Genomic DNA, 20,604 nt, shown 5'->3' with positions numbered 1-20,604 from the left:
CTTTTAAAGCTTATCTCTAGAATTTTAATATTAAAGCACAATATTCATTTATCTTTGATATTGCATGCATTACATGCACACTATATCTTGGTTTAATTATTTTTATTTAACTTTTTGCTTTCAAATCAGTTTTTAAGTTAAAAGCTTTGAAGATTATGATATAAATATAATTTTCAAACCTTATAATCTTTTGAGAAAACCCCCAGAAGCCACTGAAGTTGTGCTTCATATTGTTCTGTATGTACTTGCCTGCTCAGATGCCATGACACAATTTGGTTAGTTGGGGTCTTCCTTCATGTGTGTTTCTGATTGTGCACCCCTTTCTGATCTTTATCCCTTTACTGGCATTATGTTTTTGTTAAAGCACATGAAAGTTTGGATTGCTTTCAGAGCATTCTGGACATTTTCAGCACTTAAAAAGAATGGTAGTTCAGGTGGGTAGTTGCGTCAACATGTGTAGGCTGCAAAGGAACAAGTAATAGGTTTATTCCATGCTGAAAAGAAGAAGAAAGAAAACACAACGCTTCGGCCGTGGAGCCTTCTTCAGGTGTAAGGAAATTCACAAATGACATTTTCTTTACCTTTATTCAATTATATTATGTGCTCTGAGAGAGGCAGAATGATGTTGTGGTAGGCATTGCTGCCTCACAACACTAGGCCCCTGTGTTCAATTCTTGAGGTGGTATCTGTGTGTAGTTTGTACAAGTATGTCCTCACTGTGTTTACAGTACGTGGGTTTCACCTGGCTGCTCAAGTTTCCTCTCAGACACCAAAGACATACTTTGTATTTGTGTTCGTGTGTGCCCTGTGATGGACTGGCATCTCATCCAGGGTGTATCCTGCCTTGTGCCTTTAGCTTGCTGTGGTTTAAAGCGGTCTCAACCTGTTAGCTGAAGTTGTGCGAAATTTCTGTTTTTAACTGTCTTGAGGAGAAAATGTATCCAAGCCTGCCCTTTACACAATGTTATTTACTAATTTATTGACAAACTGTATTTATTTCCTAGGTTATACATACATATATATTTATAAGAAAATGGATGTTAACAAGATCTAGTGAACTTAATTAAAGTCACAAAGCCCAATGATTTGTGTGATAAATTAATTTTACTGTTACTGTTGATATCAGAGCTGCAAGAACCTGCCGCTTTACCATCATAGAAGTTACAGAAGTTTGGAAACTTGGAATCCGCTGCCACTTAGACATTAATGCTTGACACGTATGTTATTATTACCAAATTCAGAACAGCTCATGTTGATGCTCATTGTTGTTGACAGAGGAAATTCAGGTTTCTGTTGAATTGCCTTCTGACGGACAGATGTTAAACCTTTGCTCATCAAAGTAGACTTTTCTATGGGAGTGGGGTGGGGGGGGGGGGAGAGGTCTGGTTTATGGGAAGCCAAGCTCTGAATTTTTATCGACCTCAGATTATGCATTAAAGATGTTAACAGTCTGAAAAACAAGTCTTTTTTGTCAGCTGCCATTCCTTTGCAGTTTTGGTAAACTGCAGACACAAAGTGCTCATGCAGGCACAAATAGTTTAGATTTTCCATGAGGGAGAAAAAGAGAGCTTTGGGACATACTCACTGCTGAAGGAGCAATGGTTTTGTGTGACAGAAAAATAAAAGCAGAAATCTGAAGTGGAAAAACTTTCTCTCACCTTTTATTAACTTGTCTCCAGGATTGGTGGAATCATCGTGGAATCCAAGTAAAACACATAAGAGATGTATAGTAGCTAAAATGGTTCTCTGCAAGAATGAGAAACTATATGCATAGCCTATCAACAAAACTCTTTCATTGGTTCCTCAAGACAAGGGTAGTATCCAGGGACAAAAATTGCTAATGTATTCTAGCCCACATTCATCACATGGGTGGCAAAAGAAAATCAATTAAAGATCAATAAGGCTGACTTATAATACTGTATGTAAGGATGAGAACTAATTATTAGAACGAAACTAGGGAATATACTATATGTCTAAGAAATAATATCCTAGGAAATAATCAATATGGAATTAGAAAAGCTAAGTCTTGACTATCTAACTTATTAGAATTCTAATAACACACAGAGTCTTTGATATGGTGTATGATATTTAGATTTTCAGAAAGCTTTTTATAAAGTTCGTCATAAAAGATTATTTCTCAAATTGCAGTAAGCACTCAGGAAACTGTGAGAGCTTACATACTGTATAAGGAGTGAAAGTTCGAACTGGGGGGTGATGTAACAACTGGCGTAGCACAGGTGATCTGTACTGGACCACTGCTGCTCCTAACTTATTTCACTGATCAAATCTTTGTACAGTTAGTATAATAGCCAAGCTTGCAGACTCAATTAGCAAACACTGTAGAAGTAGTAGATAAAAATAAAAAATATTCTGTTCAAATTCAAGACTAGACAATTAACTTACAGATGACAGACGATTTAGACAAGTGCAGGTTTTGCATGTACAGTAGGTAGCTAGAACATAAAATATAATTACAAAATGGGAAACAGATATAGAAGAGGCTACTTCTGAAAAAGACTTACTTTAGGTGTTTATGTTGACACATCATTTACTGTACATCTTCTTGACAATATGGAAAAGCAATTACAGTGAAATGGCAGATAAAATGTTAACGTTAGGATACACAGTTAACAGCATAGAACTCAAATCAAAAGAATTTACTGTTTATTTTAAAATTGTATAACATGATAATAAGGCTTTGTTTAGAATACTGTGTACCATTTTGATCACCACGTGGTTGAAAAGATATTGCTTTTTGATATTCCAGATACATTAGAGGACTTAAGGTAATGTTTTTTACTGTCAGACTGCAGCAGCTGAACCTTTTTTTTAACAGAGTAGACTACAAAGGGACCTGATATAAGTTTTCAGATTCCTAGACAATGACAAAGTCAACCCAACAGATTTTGTTTTTCATTATAAAAAGTAAAACACAATCCATAGAACAAATGGAAACTACGTCAAAGTGTGAAACCAAGAATATGGGAGAAGGGGTGTTGTGAGAGTGGCAGTAACAAGTAACTGAAGTAACCTACTACCTTAACTTGTATCATGAAGTGCCTGATGACATTTTAGGACTAATTACAGTAGCTACTAAACAACAAATGAGCTTGAAGGGCCTCATGGACTCTTACACTCTCACAAAAATCAAACTAATTCTAAAAAAAGAAGCAAGCATGAACCTTTTTAATTATTTTAACAGGAATTTAAAAATATTCATATTGGGAGGAAGAATCGGTGCTAAAAATTTTGAATGAAAGTAGCTGCTTGAAATAGTGGTCATCCTACTCATAGAAATGGTACAATACATTGATTTAACTAGCAATTTATATTCATACTCACCTCAAAACTGCGTCATACCCATAGAATGTCATTTTTGTGTTAGAGTTCTGTACAAATTGAATGTATAAAACCTGCAAAGCTACAGATTAAAATAAGTGAAATCCATTTTTTTTACTCCAACTGTGGGATTTACGCACCCAAGCAGAAATACTGTAGCAAAGAAAAAACTTAGTATAGCCAATACATGCCAATAAATGACATGCTAGATCTCTCATTTTTATAATAAAGGTTTGTTCAGAATTACCTCATAAAACAACATTTTATTATTGTATATAACGATACACTTAGTAAAGTTGGTGGGTCTAAAAAGCATATTCCTTCCCTTTATGAAGATAGTTGTCAAAAGCACGCTGTACATTAGTGGTAAGTATGAAATTACTGTATCTTGAAATCTACAGCCAAGACAATCAATCCAATTGGAAATTGCAGAGGCAGCCAGAATAGATTTCAATGTTAAAATTCTAACATGCTGTTGGAAGTATTGATTTTCATGTCAATGTCAAAAATTGTCCTTAGTTTTTGATATACAGTAGCTCATCGTGATCTGCTAAACATGTCTGCAGGGCATGGCTTTAGCAAGTGGTGTCTATATTTTACATTTTGTATTGAAAGAGACGCTTCAGACTGCTGCTAATTAAATATTTAGAGTGTGTCTTACAGAATATGAAGGGCAGGAAGTTTTGTCTGTTCTCTAATGATGATGTGTAATATTTTGACAGAATTGCAGAATTGTTTGGGTTATAATGTCACAACAGTGGTTTTGAAAAGCCACAGACAAGCAAAAAGACTGCATTACTGAAGAGATTTATGTCTACCTGAATTTGAGAGGCTAGTGGTGATGTTCTCAATGTTTTAGTATGAGCACATGACTCTGACAAACTGAAAAGGTTTATTCATTGATAATGAATAACCTAATGTTTACAGTAGTTTACAGTAAAATAGTAGAGGTTCTATCTAAGTACACAAACTATTTTTCCATTACAGATACTGTATAGTTTATGTATGAAAATAATTATACAGTTCTGATTGAAGCAGTTTTCAACACAAATTGTAGTTATGACATATATAACAAAACATGATGGTATCTAATTATAATATTAAAAATTGTAATATTAAAAACACAATGTTTATTATGTTGTATAATAAACAAGAATCAGGTGAAACATTTCTGAAAAGCCCCTCAAAACAAAAGGTACAGTATTAATAATAGCATTATTTCTTCACAATATAGAATTTATTCTATGTCCAAGTCCATTTTTCACTTACAATTCTTGAAAAAATCATCAGAATTTTAAAGATTTGTGTTAATATCATAGAGAATTACTGTAAGACACCTTTAAATGGTCAATGATAATTAGTGCCAATTACTTTAAAAATGGACTTCCTCCTAATTGTCCTTATCCTTATCCAAGGCTCCAGCCTATTTGGGGTAAAATAAAGTGGATACTAAAGTATTTATACAAGCTGATCTTATGGAGCAACATACCAGACCAGACATCAGCTCAGAAAAATGTAAAAAATAATCCTCTGGAGACGACCGATGGCTTATACGAGTGCGTGTTGTGTAAAACCTAGAGAAATAGTACGCAAGAGTAGGGAAAAAAGGAATAGGGAACCTGAACAGCAAAACAGAACAGGGAGAGCAGGAGACGGGTGTGAGAGAGTTACAAGCATTCAACTTCAGCACTAGACACCTCCCTAATGGCTCAAAGCCCGCAAAGCACTGAAGGGAAATCTTCCAAATTTAAGCCTTCTTTTTATAAATCTGCCATATAGATTTCTCTTGTTTATACAGATACATAGGATATTTCAATAACTGTGTTATGGATCAAAGGTTTTCTCCTTGTTTTCCTTTGAAGGATTATTAAGTTTAAACTAAACTCCTTCCCTCAAATCAAAAACTCACATCACATTCATTGGTCAGTTGGTCATTTGGTCACTTAACCACATCTCCCTCTGATGCTTCACATTGCACAGACTCTGCTCTCCTCCTGGATAGCAGATGCCAATGGTTCCTAGTAGCATCTGCTTCTTTGTTTTTAAATGTCACCCGATCAATTAATTGTCTTCCACCAGTTTGTTGGCCAACTGAGAATGACAGGACCATTCCTCATTGCTCGCTGGGGAATGCAATTCATACGAGAATCCTTATCTGGTCTTCACCTACCATGCTGTTTAAATCTTTGTTTTTGTAAAAAATAGTTGAGACAAATGCTGCAGAAAATGAGTACCTTTGTCCTCTTGTTCAACTGTTTTTTAGTTCCCTGCTTTTCGTGACTATCCAGGGTGATTCATAAATCGCATAACATTCTCAAGGCATCAGGAAATCCAGCTGGTTAGAGGAGATGCACTAATAAAGTATGCAAGACAGTAACAGTGTTATAAAGATTTTGTTTTTCAGGCGTTAAAGGCTCAATGTTCATAGGTAATTTTACTGCATGAAGCATAATCCGTGTAGGAGCTACACAAGATATTGCTTTTGCCAACACTCATTATATTCCTACTGAATAGAACATGCAACAGCAAACAATCGTATTATAAGAGGTGGTTTAAGCCAATACATTAACTATTAATGCAAAGTGGTCCTGAAATGAGATACAGTAAAGTTTGTTTTGTTAATTGCAAGTAGTATAAACTAGAACTACAATTGATTTTATTTTGGATTCACAAGCAATCTGCCTTTTGAGAAAGTGATTGGTTTTAACTAATAATCCTCTGCTGGCAACTAGGAAAGCACTAAAAAGTAAACTTTTAATATCAGTTTAATATCAGTTAAGTCCTATAATTTTTACTCACACTTGACGGGTTTGTCCAAGAATATTCTGTTACAAAAGTTAATAGCTGAGGACCCCAAGCAGAAAACAATCCAGAGATAGAGGTCGTAGCCAGACTAGGGTCCAAGAGGTAGAGAGAGGCTAGGAGACTCATAGACCGAGGAAACAGGCAGGGTTTGGGAGGGTTTGGGAGAAGAAAAACCACAGAGAGGACTCAGGAAAGGACTCAGGAAAGACAAGGCTCTGACAAGTGTAAACACAATACTGTCCGTGAGGCAGGTTAAAGTAGCCAGGAGGAAGGGGTGTGTCTGATTACTTAATTGAAACTACACTGGAATGCAGAGAGTGTCGGGTCCTCATTGGGCGAAGTGTAACACATTTTCCTTTTGTTATTCTTTACATACTTTTCTTGAATTAAAAGCTGGGTGCTGTATTCACTTTTTAATGCAATTGTAGTTCTAATTTCATTAAGTGCACCCAAGAGTGTATAGCTATTAACAGCGATTTTAACGAATGAAGGAGGCATAAGTATACCTTAGAGAATTCCCACAAAATTAATGTCAGCAAGATTAAGCAATCAGCTTTTTGTTTATTTTTTTTTTCTCAATGGATTGCAATGAATTCTAAATGTGAGTTCCAGATTAATTATATTTAAGCAAATTCCTCAAGCTATCTTTGTTATTCAGGACAGAGGTGCAGAAACACTTGTGTTGTTTTAAATAACAAAAAAAAGATAACACTTCATTCATTATTCTGTAGAGTTATTTCCATTGCACTACAGTGGTACTGGTGCAGTGGTTACCATTGCTGTCTTGCAGCACTGTGGCCCTGGGTTCAATTTATGGAGTAGCAGCTTGCTGGGCTAGGGTCTAGATCATCCTCCTGCAACTCTGTACTGGATGAAGTGGTCTAGAAAATGTATAGATGGACTTGTGACACTTGAACAATATATCATATTCTTTTCAGATTTTAACATTGGAGCTCTAACACTCTACTAACTCCACTAACATTAAGGTCTACTAACATTATTTATCCATAACATCCCATAATGACTCAGCAATTAACCTTCATACAGTATGTTCGGATTGGAGTCAGACTTGGATTCATATTAGACTGATATACAAATGAGTCTATAAACCTGTATACCTTGTGATGCCGCGTGGGGTGGCTCATAGTAGAGGCACACAGGTTCTGCGTTGATTGATTGTACAGCTTTTCTCAACAAACCTACTTGATTTAGATAGATACTTCACTTTAATTCCACAGCCTTTTTTTAGAAGATAAGATTAACAACATGGAAAATCTTAATTGGGAATATACTGTATAGTACAAATGCAACTAAATCAAGATAAGCAATGACAAAAGCAACATTCGCCAGGAAGAAGGAATTACCATAATGATAAACATCTAACTGAGGAAAAAGATCGACAAGAAATTGATCTGGAGTGTGTATTTTTGCACAGTAGGAAAGTGTACTCTCAAGAAACAAAGACAAGATGGGAAAATTTGAAATATGGATATGGCAAAGAATGTTAAAAACACTGGCTGGATAAATATTATGACAAATGAGGAAGTATTGCACAGAGTATATATGAAAAAGGAAGTTAATGGACACTGAAAGACAAAAACAGAAAAGCTGGACTGGCGGCATTCTGCTCATCAATCAGTAGCTCAGAGCTGTAGATTGAAGATGATTGAAGGCAGAATGAAAGGAAGAAGAGAGCACTACAATACTGAGATACATGCAGGGTCAAAGAATTTAAAGCCACTTGTAAGAAAACACAATGTTTTGCATGGAGGAAGGACAGCAACTAAAACTCTGTGGCTGAAGATCTGATGTACGTGATGATGAACATTGGCATGAATCATCATGATTCAATGTTTATAATTGTGTAATGGTGTAATGTTGAAATTTGATGTAAATCACCTCAAAGGGACGTTACAAATAAAAAGCATTGCTCCTAAATCCAACTATTGAAATATGCTGAAGAAGATACTAGGTGCTGCATGTGCTCAAGTTAGCTATCATATTTGTGTGATTTTATGTCATATTACTCCTGATAATTGCCTAAAGGTTGACCAACCACACCTAGGTATGGTATCCTTATGAAGTGGCCAGCTGGTTTTTCTATCCCTGCTGAAGTGAAATTTACTTTCTATCCCCCACATCATGTCTTCACCGCTCCCGAAACCCATTTCAGAATCACACTGAAATTCATATTTCTGAGCTGTCTCATGAAAGGCAGTCAAGTATGTATTGAATACATTAACTTTTTCAGAAGAAAGGCATTCATTCATAATGAAGTAGAGTGCTCCATGGAGCTAAGCTATTTTCTTACACTCTGGCAGTAAGTATTATACAGCTGATATGTACACAGCGTGATACATCTAAGTGGTACTTCACAGCTAGGTCTGAGAGATATTTAAGAATTCTTAAGAAATGCAGAGTTTTGACAATGCTGAATTGGCTGAATCAGGGGTTGGGGCGTTGGTTTGTCAATCCAGCTGAACGTATTCCTCAGCAGGAACCCAGGGTTACATATTAGCAGTCTTAATTCAAGCATGCTACATTATCAAGGACAAAAACTTGTCACAACACATAGGTGCTTGAAAAGCTCAATTTTGTTACTGCATACTTTAAACAGCACTTGCTAGCCAGAGTGTCTCTGAAATGTTGCTACTGTTTCTCACTCAGCTAGCTTTACTAAGATAATATTGAATAGAAATCAAAAACCGCAAAGGAGAATTATTAAGCAAAATCCCTAGACATGCAAATTAAAATCTCTAAATGGTAGCCCAGGATGCTGATATTCTATACTACTTTTTAGGCATTTTCCACTATTTTGTGGATATTCCTCAGGCCCATTCCACTCAACACTGTCTATGAAATAGTTCCAAGGGAATAGATATAGACAATAGGAATGGATATCCAAGCCACAGTCAGATATTCAAGCATTAACAATCCTACCTTCCTGGCATTTTATCCTCTTATATTGAAAGCTCTTGACCCAGCCTGTCTAAAACATTTAATAAGAGACATACAGTAACTGTTTTGACAATTGAAAGTTTTCATCTTTTCAAACCTTTTCTTTGTTGTCTTTATTAATTGACTCATTAGGGGTATATGCCCTGCTTTATATATATATAGTTCTTTATTAGTCATAGCTGTAAGCATTATTACCATTATATATAATTTTGTTATTGTTACTGCTCTGACTGTTATAACCATAAACACACTATTCCAGATGTTGGAAACAGCTCTACATTAACAGAGCTTAGCCATACTACCAATGTAATAAACTACATTGATAGTTTAGCTAAGTTTTACCTATTTCCTGCAGGTCTATGTTTCTGAAGATTTGTTTATACTCACTTTTCTTGCTTTGCCCCATATTAAATCTAATAAATTAAATAAATTACTGGCAATCTTTGAATCAAAATTAATATAGTTTATAAATTTTAATACTAATTTTTGTATTCAATGTATTTATGTTATTGACCTAACAATGCAATTCAGTTTGCTAGAATAATGTATATTTTATCTAAAAGACTTTTTGTTCCCATGTAATGAGGTAATTGAAGTGTTTGAAGTTAACTTTAATATTATCTGTGGATAAAAATGCACCATGGGGATATGTAATTGTATGTTCAAGTTCATATCATACAAAAAAAAGAAGAAAAAATATTCATACCATACCAGGATCTACATTTAATTTATATTTGTATTCCATAAATAATGTTTGACAGGTTTAATCAGAAGAAGAAAAATGTTTTGGGCTCCAGAAGAATTCTTGTGAAATACAATATGTTGTTATTATTAAACATCATGTTTCACAAGTAATAGCAGCATCAGAAAATTAGTTCTGACTGTTTATTCACAACTTTGTCTTAACCGGCTTGGTCGCAGGATGAGAAAGTTTGGACTCCAGGTGAGGAGGCGAAGAGTTAAACAAGGGGTAGCTGCAAAGGTGGAGGTGAAGGAGAGATACCAAAAATAAAACAATTATGAGGAAGAGAGATGGACTTACTGTTGTTATTTATAGCACACCAGGAAGTGATGTCATGAAGACTACATGTTACAGCAGCTGAGGTGAAGCAGAACCTGGTCGCATTCCTTCCAAATTCCTCATCAAAAGAATTATATTTCATTGCATTTTTGGTCTTGGTGCTTACCATTCACATTACTCAACTTTCCAAGTCATTGATGTTAACCTTTCCTGACCAGTGATGATGCTCATACAGTAGTACTGTAAGTTGAAATTAAGTGTCATGATTACACTTGAGTGTTCTTTGTTGATAATGATAGGTTTTGGTAAAGTTTCCTGCCTGAACACCTTAACCACTACTGAACTATTTATTGTGATGACACAACTTGCAACTTTTTTAGGTCTAATATGTCCCTTATGAAACCCCAGTATGGGGGGATATTAAGATTTGCTGTAACACTGTGCTTTCACTGCATGGTACTGCACTGGTCTACATACATACAATGATTTTAAAAGAAGCATATATAATTTTAAGGTATTTACAAACATATTATTATGCCCAGAATTTGGTTCTCCCCTTGCACCTGTATGTATTATTCTTGCAACATTTGTTTTAGCCTTTCCTGTCAACATTTAGAAGAGTTGATATGAAGTTTAGTGTTTTTGGATTCAAATAATTCCAGTATGAAACATAGAAACAAGGAAGTCAAGTCAAAATCTTTTTATCACTAGCACAGTAAAATTGCTCAGAAGTTTTCCACTGTATATTGCTGAAAAAAAGACCTGGTAGGGATAGTTTTAAAAATTGAGACAAGGCATGAAATCGGTATTTCTTCAGTAAGCCATTTCTTGAATACACTACATTCTGTCTTCATGTTTCAAGTTCACTGAAGCTTGGGAGACTGATTGATGTTGTCATCGCCGTCATCTGCGCCTCACGCATCTAGTGATGAAAACTTGCTGAAATTTACTCGGGGAACAGCAGTACCTTGCTTCTCGCAAAACCATTTTATTGCAGCAGATGTGCATTCAGAAAGCCAGCTAACAAAAAAGCAATGAATCCCAGCTGTGGCTCTCATCAAGTTTTCTATCAGGCTGCCATTCAATCATAAAAATAAGAAGTGGAAAATGTCTACGTTTGTATCTTTGTGTTTTTTCTTCCTGGATGCATTCCAGGTCTGAAACATGTCTTGTAACCTTGTGATGCTGTAGATTATTGATTATTCAGTGCAGTAGTCTTAGTAGTCTTCCAAGATTTCATTGCAGTCATGGACTGCTGTATGATGTAATCGCAAACATTGCAACCATTGCAATATGTTGGGAAACTTTGTGACGATAACTAGCAAAATCGGGGCATATCGAATTAACCTAAATATCCTTTACAAACAGAGTGTTGTAAAGGAGGCTAAGAGCATTATGGAGTCTGCGGTTCTCCCCCTGCACTGTAAGCTGATGCTACTCTCATCTGGGAGACGCCTCTGTGTTCCCTGATGTAATGGTAATGGTCTCAGGAAATCTTTCATGCCCTCTGCAATCTCAAACTCAAACAATGTAAAGTAACTCTCTTATCTCTTAAAACACTGCTGCACTGTCTTCTTTGTTGGTAACATTTATCTGTCTTTGTTGTATTGCTGTAAAGGACTGTGCTGTGAAACTAATTTTCCCCGGGGCATAATAAAGCTTGAATTGAAATCCCTGACCTCCCTCAACGTCCCTCCAGAAATTAAACATTTTGTTTCCTCTGCCTGTAAGAGATAAATAAGTGTCACTATATTGGCATATATTTAAAGACATAACCTCATATATCCTTTATACTGCATCCATAAATGCCATACTGCAGTGTCATTGATTTGGCCAAATACGTCAAATCTAAATAGCAAGTAAAACGTGAGCAATAGATACAAGATTAATACTAAGTTTCCAATATTAGAAGTGACACACTGCAAAAATTAAAATCTTTTTTAGCAAAGTATGTGATCTCCCTGAGCTCCAAATACCCTGTGGCTGAACAACTGAACAGCCAGAAAAATGCTCATGACAACATGCTTCACACATGTTGGCTACCTCCAGGTCTGTCAAGGGCAAACGATATTCCGCAGTGAATTAAATGCTATTACCACTTTCTCTTTTACCACTGCCAACTTACATATTCCCTGACCCATAGAAGATGGCAATTGTGTCTACCAGATGTCAACATATTACCCCTGAACAGCCTTCAAAGGGGCATTGTCTTCATTCAGATTGTGAGCTACTGTGCAGATGACTTCACCTTGGGTGAAGTCAGGTGTGTTGACTCTCTGCATTCCAGGATATGACCTGTTTCTCACTAAGCCAGTTCCTTGGTGCCTCTGGAGTTGTCTGCTGATTCTAATTCTCAGCTCATTCTCCTCGTAAAAAAATCTCACAGGCTGCCTTAAATTCTGTTGACAGAAACAAGGAGATTTTCATTACTCAAGCAGGCTGTGATCATATATTTTGCATTTCCTGTGTTAATTATAATAATGCTTTTCTTAACATGGCTGTTTCTAGAGATGCTTAATCAACTTGTGTACGTAAATTGGAATGTTTGGGAATTTCAATTTTTCCAAAAAATGCATCCTGTGACAAAACAAATTGATAAAAAATCTCGCAACAGTGTATTCCATGAAGTACTTGTCTTTTCAAATGTGATGCACTGAAGTTGCTACAGTATTCCCCAAAAAAGGTTTTCAAGTTAACTTAGGTTTTCTTCATTTTTTTATAATCATAACTGTTACTTCTCCTTCTCTCAAGAGAAGCATGCTACTTATCAATATCAATATGAAATATGGTTAATTTATTTACAATGGGTTAACTTAAACCATGTCATTTATCTGTGATGAAATGTATCAAGTACATTTCAAGGGGGAGAGGTGGTGATGGAGCAATATTAGACATTTTTAAAATGGCAATTTTTTTAATATACTGTATGTGTCATATGAAATTAGCAACAATGCTGTTTTTATATTGATGAATGTTAGGGATGTTCAAGATTTTGCTGGTTCATTCTATTTTGTTGGGCCAGAGAATGGGCCAATGGTTGATGAAACGATACTTTTTTATAAAATCTTGTTATGTAGCAGGACAGTTCCATTTTAATGAAGAAACCTGCTGTAAATACAATTTCATGTTTAACACTGAGACGTGGAGGCACAAAAAAAACGTGACTTGTGAGTGTCTCAAATGCAAGTCACAAAAATAATGAGCACTAAGTGAAACATATTCCATCACAAATTTCTTCTAAACCAAGTTCAAAACTAATTTACCTGACACAGAGGCAATGTAACTCACCCCATCAATAAAAACAGAGGCTTCTACATTTTCACAATACATTTAAGACCCAGAAATGTAACACTGTGGTGTCATCTGGACATACTGTACACCCTTTGCTTCTAAAACTGGAGTATCTGAGAGAGTATGGTTATTCATCTCAGTATTTACACCCAGAATGCCACTTGAGACCCATTGGCATAACTGTCGTTTACCTCAGCAAGTTCAAGACATATCCTGTTGTCAGTCTCCATAGGCTGTATGAGGGCACATTATGGTAAATTGAATTTTAACTGAACTCAATAGTTCTGAGACAAGCATGCATTGTAAGTTCTGTCTTTGTCTTTTACTTTGTCCCAGAAGGATTCAAGGATCAGCCAGTCATTGCTGATTTTCCATGCCAAGCTTCGAGGTTCTGAAATATGAGTAGAGATTGATTAGGATACTTCTATCCTAACATTTGAGAGAGAAGCAAACACGATTTGGTACTCAGTTCGCAGTTTCTTACAATTGTATTTATAAAAGAGGCCTAGAAAGACTACTGTATGTACCACAAATTGGATAGCAAGTTTTGTTATCACTAGTAAAAGGGTGAAACAGACCAGCATATACTGTAGATGGAACACATTGAATTTTGATTAAGCCAGCTGTGATAAAGAGTTACAGTAGGTGTTTATGTTATGTTTATGTTGGTTATCAATATTAACGTTCAAAGTGCTGAATTAAAATCTATGAAAATTCTACATTGTCCTCGACCTCAATTAAAAATAAAAGTGTGCTCCAGAGAAGAGAGAACAGACATATTAATGGAATTAAAGAATGTGAGAGGCTAAAAGAAGAACTGATTTGTATTAGTCTTAAGCACAGAAAACGACAAAATGGGCTGATTCAAAATATTTAAGTGCATAGCCAAATTCAACCCAACGGTTTTTGTCAGAATCAACAGTTAAACTCAAACCAGAATACATAAATTAAGTGCACTTAAACATTGTGAATAGGAGGCACTTTTGTACATGCAGAATAGTAGGAGTATGGAAAAAAACGCCCAGGCAAATTTTCAAAGCGGATTTGCAAGTCTCTCCCAAAACGCTCCTGAATGACATCTTCAAATCACTTACAGTAGCATCGAACAACCAAATGAGTTCAATGGTCTGAAGGGCCTGGTCTTGTTTGTTACTTCTCTCTTTTTCCCATGATGCTCAAACAGACCAAAGAGGACCCACAATTGTCTATTAATTAGAATTAGTTATCTCATTTATAAGTTTATTAAAGTTCAATCATTAAATCAACAATTATTACTTAGAATGAAACATGGAAATATTTCATAGTTTGCTTATTTTGTTTCCTCTTGCAGACTGGTGAAGAGGACAGACTTGCTTCGTAATCCCTTGACCAGAACTCTAGCTTGATCCCTAGTCCATTCCTGTAGGAACTCTACAGCTGGGTTTTACTCTAGCACGATGGATGATACATACAGAGACAGGACTTCACTGGTTAAGGGGGCAAAGGACATTGCCAAAGAGGCTAAGAGGCAGGCAGTGAAGAAAGTGAGCCGGGCCGTGGACAAAGCCCAGGACGAATATACCCAGCGTTCCTACAGCCGATTCCAAGACGAAGAGGAAGATGATGACTACTACTACCGGCAGGATGGAAACTACTCTGGAGCAGCCAATGACGAGGAGGGCTCCAGCGACGCCACCGAGGGCCACGATGAGGAGGACGAGATTTATGAGGGCGAGTACCAGGGTATCCCCACCACGGGGCAAACCAAGGAGAACCAGGTGGCTCTTGGGCAGCCAGTGCCAAATGAGTACAAAGACCGCCTGGAGCTGGAGACCGAGCGTAAAGCCGATGAGGAGGAGCTGGCGCAGCAGTATGAGCTCATCATCCAGGAATGTGGCCATGGGCGCTTCCAGTGGCAGCTGTTCTTCGTGCTTGGCATGGCACTCATGGCCGATGGGGTGGAGGTGTTTGTGGTGGGGTTTGTGTTGCCCAGTGCGGAAACAGACATGTGCATCCCTAACTCAGGATCAGGTTGGCTAGGTAAGTGACTTTCTCAAACCTTGTGTTGGAACAGGGATATTTGTCAGTGTGCCATGACATAGTCCCATGTATCTGCCTTAGCTGAACAATTAACTGTTGCTAAGTGGCATTTTTAAAAAATGTTTACACTTTTCCGCAGTTTAGCATATACTGTATGTTGGTTTTGTGTATATGCAGTTTGCGCAGAGGTTTTATTCAGAATAATGAACTAATTACATGAAGTTCAACTCCCAGGTAGATTATAAAAGTCTCTCACATACGGTGCCTTGCAATAGAGTTTGCAAAAGATTGAGCTTGAGCAAGTTTACAAAAAATAATAGATGCAAGTTTCACCTTCCTGGTGCGCAAAGCTGGAAATCCAAAAAGGCAACTAGAAATGTTTTCAAGGGTGGTTCTAAAAGTGCGTTCAGTGGTGACTCAAGGTGGGATGGATGACTCAAGGGATGAATACTTATGCAATCATCATATTTTACTTACTGTGCAGTATTTTCTGACATTTAACGTTTTTGCTAAGTGCTCAGTTTGAGCATTCAGCACTCAGTTAAATTATTTTGAATCAAAATATTCACTCTAAAAGAAGCCAAGGTAAATGACAGTGTCAGTATACAGTATATCAAAGAGATAGTATAAAGTTTTTATGCTTTGCTCCATTCTGATCTTTTACCTTAAGAAAATAAATAATATGACACTATTTTATACTGATAGTAACTGATTGTACACAGTCACCTTTTTCTTGGATTCAGTTTTTTGCTTCCTTGTTATGAATCTAAAAAAATATTGACACAGGGATTCAGCCCTCTTACTGGACTTTTATTTTAGAATAAAATAGTAGAAAATGAAATGAAGTGGATAGTAAACTATTCAGTTTTTAAACATCTCATACATCAAGTAACCAAGAAATAACTGTGCTTTAAGCAGAGGAAATCAGAAATATTTTTTCTTTTGTAGTATCATGAAGCTTATAGCTAATTTTTTTTCACAGCTGCTTCTTCAAATGGTTAAGCTGAGCTTTGCAGATGACATTTTTAATGTGTATTTGCATTGGGTTTGGTATAGGTCATTCGTTGTCATGGCACCAAGCATTGCCAGACAGTAGTAGGAGGCCACATGAGTAAATCATCTGCATATTTTTTTATGACAGTAGGGTGTGTGTGTTTATGTAAAATAAAATAAAATGGCTGTAGGCTGGATGAAAACATGAAAATGTCATGGAAAATAATTGTTTGATTTGAGGATGGATATCCTGGACTTAGTTTTAAATGAAATGCTGTATTGAGTTCATGATTCAGTTTCAGGGTTATCAAGAGAGATTCAGGTTTCATAAAGTGTTGTTGGCAATATCTGGAATTATTTAATAATTAATAATAATTGCTTACACTTATATAGTGCTTTTCTGGACACTCCACTCGAAGCGCTTTACAGGTAATGGGGACTCCCTCCACCACCACCAATGTGCAGCATCGACCTGGATAATGCGACGGTAGCCATAGTGCGCCAGAACGCTCACCACACATCAGCTATTAGTGGGGAGGAGAGCAGAGTAATGAAGCCAATTCATAGATGGGGATCATTAGGAGGCCATGATTGATTAGGGCCAATGGGAAATTTGGCCAGGATGTCGGGGTTACACCGCTACGCTTTTCGAGAAATGCCCTGGGATTTTTAATGACCACAGAGAGTCAGGACTTTACATCAAATCCGAAGGACGGCATCTGTATCCCTGTCACTATACTGGGGCATTAGGACCCACACAGACTGCAGGGTGAGCGCCCTCTGCTGGCCCCACTAACACCGCTTCCAGCAGCAACCTTAGTTTTTCCCAGGAGGTCTCCCATCTAGGTACTGACCAGGCTGACACCTGCTTAGCTTCAGTGGGCTGCCAGTTGTGAGTTGCAGGGTGATATGGCTGCTGGGAAGCCCAAGATTCGATGATGAAAGAATTCTAATCAGTCTATCCATTTTCTAAATGCTTTATCCAATACACGTAATGGAAGCTGGTCCAGGCTCCCGTGAAGTGTAGTTCAGGACCCTATGCAGACAGTATAATCCAGAAGTAAGTGGAGAAGGACATCAGGGGAAGGTACAGCAGGTTAAGTGCCGGTTGACAGACAGGGGGGCGTGGCATCAGTGATCCAGTGGTCGGGGGGCGTGGCTCTGGTAAACAAGTTCAGACAGTCCAAGGGGAAAATCCGGGGTGTTGTCCAAGATACAAAACCGGGTGATCCATCCAAGACAAGACAAACAAGGTGAAAATCCAGAACGGGATCCGAAACAGGGACAGGGAATAAAACCAAGGTAACGAGGCCAGGTGCTCCAAGCCTCAGACTCAGATAGTCAGGATGCCGTGATGAAGCCTCTCCTGGACCCGCTGGTAGATGGGCTTCTGGGCGTCCATCTCCCAATGCTGAGCTAGGAATAGCAAGACCGCCAGGCTTAAATAGTGAGACAAAACAGGAGGCAGGTGCACATAATCAACTAAAACACGAAAGGGTTAGAGCGCCCTTAAGAGGAGGGATGACAATCGTAACACTACAGTGTTGCTGGGGGAGCTGCAGCAGAAACTGGCAGGCACAATCTGGATGGAACACCAGTCCATCACTGAGCCCACATGGACACTAACACGCCAGGGCCAATTCTCCCAGAAGTCAATTAACCTACCCGTATGTCTTTGGACCATGGGGTGGAGACCCATGCAAACACGGGGAAAGCACACAAATTCTGTGCAGATAGCACCTCAAGAATTAAACCCAGTGTCACAGCACCATGAGGAAACAGTGCTAACCACTATGCCACAGTGTCACTTATTCAAACACTGTACTGTATATATGGGGAAAAAGAAAGTGAGGCAATTTTCTAAAAGAACCTGCATGACAATCAGAAGTAATTCAGGTAGCCAACTGCAGTGTGTTTTAGGTAGGAAAACAGGAAGAAGCTTCACACCTGTTGAAAATGAAGGATAATTGCATCCAGTTAGGTAACTCAGTTTGAATTGTTTTCTAGTCAGTTCAGTCCTCTGTTGGGCATCATTTACAGAAACACTTGACAGGTTGAAGAGATCTATTTGAAAGAATGGAGAGAATAATTAACATGAAAAAGGAGTTCTGTTATTTTACACTTTCACTCTAATTATCATTAATGAGATATATTATGATATGTGAATGTGAAATATAGTGAGTTTTATTGTTTATTTTAAATTCCTTGGAAAAATGCTTACATTGGTCAGATATGTGTTGCCAATAACATAAAAAATATGAACATGAGTGGTATCAGTTGGGTATATAGTACATATGTACAGTATTCACAAAGACGAAGGGCAGAAGTATTTACTGTATAAACCACTGTCAATGGTTTACCTGTTAAAAACAGTTAATGACTTTAATTTACGGAGTTTGTAACAAATGTTAATGACAGACAATAATAACAACAAAGCATTTAAATTTGATAGTTTTGTTTAAACTACATACTTTTTTCTTTTAAATGAGAACATTTTGCATTTAAATGACATTTTCATAGTACATGAGATAGTACTCTTAACACATCAGCATTGCCAAAAGGACTCTGCATTAATCCTTTACTCTGTTGGCTACAGTTTGTATGGTAATCTAGAATTGTTTTGCATGTTGTGAATAACATCTCACCCTATGTCTTTCCATTCCTGTCTGTAGCTGTATGATACACAGACTTCTGTTTTTGTAGACACAGGAATACTGTCTATTTATTCTCCCTTCACATGACACATTTCAAAAATTCAAAAGTATTTGATGTAACTATAGACTAAAAGCTTTAGATGTTTTTGTATTTAGAGATTCAATGATCTACTTACAATAACAGTAAACCAACAGTAATTCTAAGTTTTACTGTCAAGTATTTTGTACATGTTTAAAGATTGGTCAAAAACATTGAAGTACATACTGTACTGTATTTCTGCAGTATCAGCTGAAGATTTGTAAAACAATGTCTTTTCTGCTATCCACAGAAAAGAAAGACACACATTTAACCCTCACTCACAAGGTGTTCTACTAAATGTATACAAAAGACAGTACACATGCACAAAGAGGAGTGTGACAATATTCTTCTGTTGTTATAGACAATGCTATTGTGCAAGGGACAATATTATTGCAATATATTGCAAATTTTCACAATCATTGAAATATATTAATATATAAAGCTAAATTATTCACAAATAAATGATTACATTTTAATACAATGTTATCTCATTTAAACATAAAAATGTTTTTGATTAAACACAAAATAATCTTTCCACGGTGCTAATAAGCTGCTGTACTTTAATTGTGATGAGGCATTCTTTCAGGACCCTATGCAGACAACACAACCCGGAGGGGGGAGTGAAAAAAACACAGGGAAAGGGCATGCAAGGGGGCTGGAAGGAAAACAGGGGGTGTGTCCATGGTGCGCTGGTGTTCGGGGGAGGTGTGGCCAAGGCAAACAGTCCGAAGAGAGTCCGAGGCTATGAGTGAAGGAAATGTCCAAGACCGGGTAATCCATCTTGACAGACAAACAAAGTTAAAAGCCGGAGCAGGATCCGGCAGAGGGTCGGAGCAATAAAAAGGGGGTAACGGGACTAGACGCTCCCTGATCCCAGACCCAGATGGTCAGGATGCCGTTGTGAAGCCTATGCCGTCGAGTCGCTCCTGGACTCGCAGGTAGGCGGGCTTCCGGGTATCCATCTTCCAAAGCTGAGCCCAGAGTAGCAGGAACATCTGGCTTTTATAGCACAGGGCTGGAACCAGAGGCAGGTATGGGAAATGACTATAAAACAAGGAAGGCCTTAAGAGGAGGGGTTTACAATCGTGACATTAATATAACCATAAAACAAATAAAATACAAAATATTTGAATATACAGAGAGCTTCTTGTTGAATTTTATACCAGCGCACAGTTACTACAATATCAAAAGTTAGCAACTTTAAACCCTAGTTATAATTGTGTTAACAATTTAGTAATATAGCCATTTGAAGAACAGCCCAACTGTACTTCATAACACTTGTTTGACTGATAATTGTTCTCTTTGTGTTTTTTCCTAAAGAAAGCCATTCAAATAAATAAATCAATCATAAGTCTACAATAATAAACCAATTATAAATACAATAATAAATTTATATATAAATATAGGAACAAATTTTCTGAAAGGAGTATTATGATGGAACAAGT

At 37.1% G+C, this 20,604-nt stretch overlaps 1 protein-coding gene across 1 annotated transcript in view; it reads left to right on the top strand.

Moving 5' to 3' along the window:
- Window positions 1–20,604, top strand: part of sv2ca (synaptic vesicle glycoprotein 2Ca) — a 104,696-nt gene that overhangs the window by 12,177 nt on the left and 71,915 nt on the right. Inside the window, exon 2 of the mRNA XM_006626713.3 lies at window positions 14,745–15,433. Within this exon, the coding sequence (XP_006626776.2) occupies window positions 14,851–15,433 (583 nt within the window). The 5' untranslated portion in view covers window positions 14,745–14,850. The remainder of the gene's footprint in view (window positions 1–14,744; window positions 15,434–20,604) is intronic.

The sequence above is a fragment of the Lepisosteus oculatus genome, chromosome 3 (assembly GCF_040954835.1).
Source record: "Lepisosteus oculatus isolate fLepOcu1 chromosome 3, fLepOcu1.hap2, whole genome shotgun sequence".
Taxonomy (NCBI): domain Eukaryota; kingdom Metazoa; phylum Chordata; class Actinopteri; order Semionotiformes; family Lepisosteidae; genus Lepisosteus; species Lepisosteus oculatus.
The sequence above is the reverse complement of the archived record's forward strand: the minus strand, read 5'-3'. Positions and strand labels throughout refer to the sequence as shown.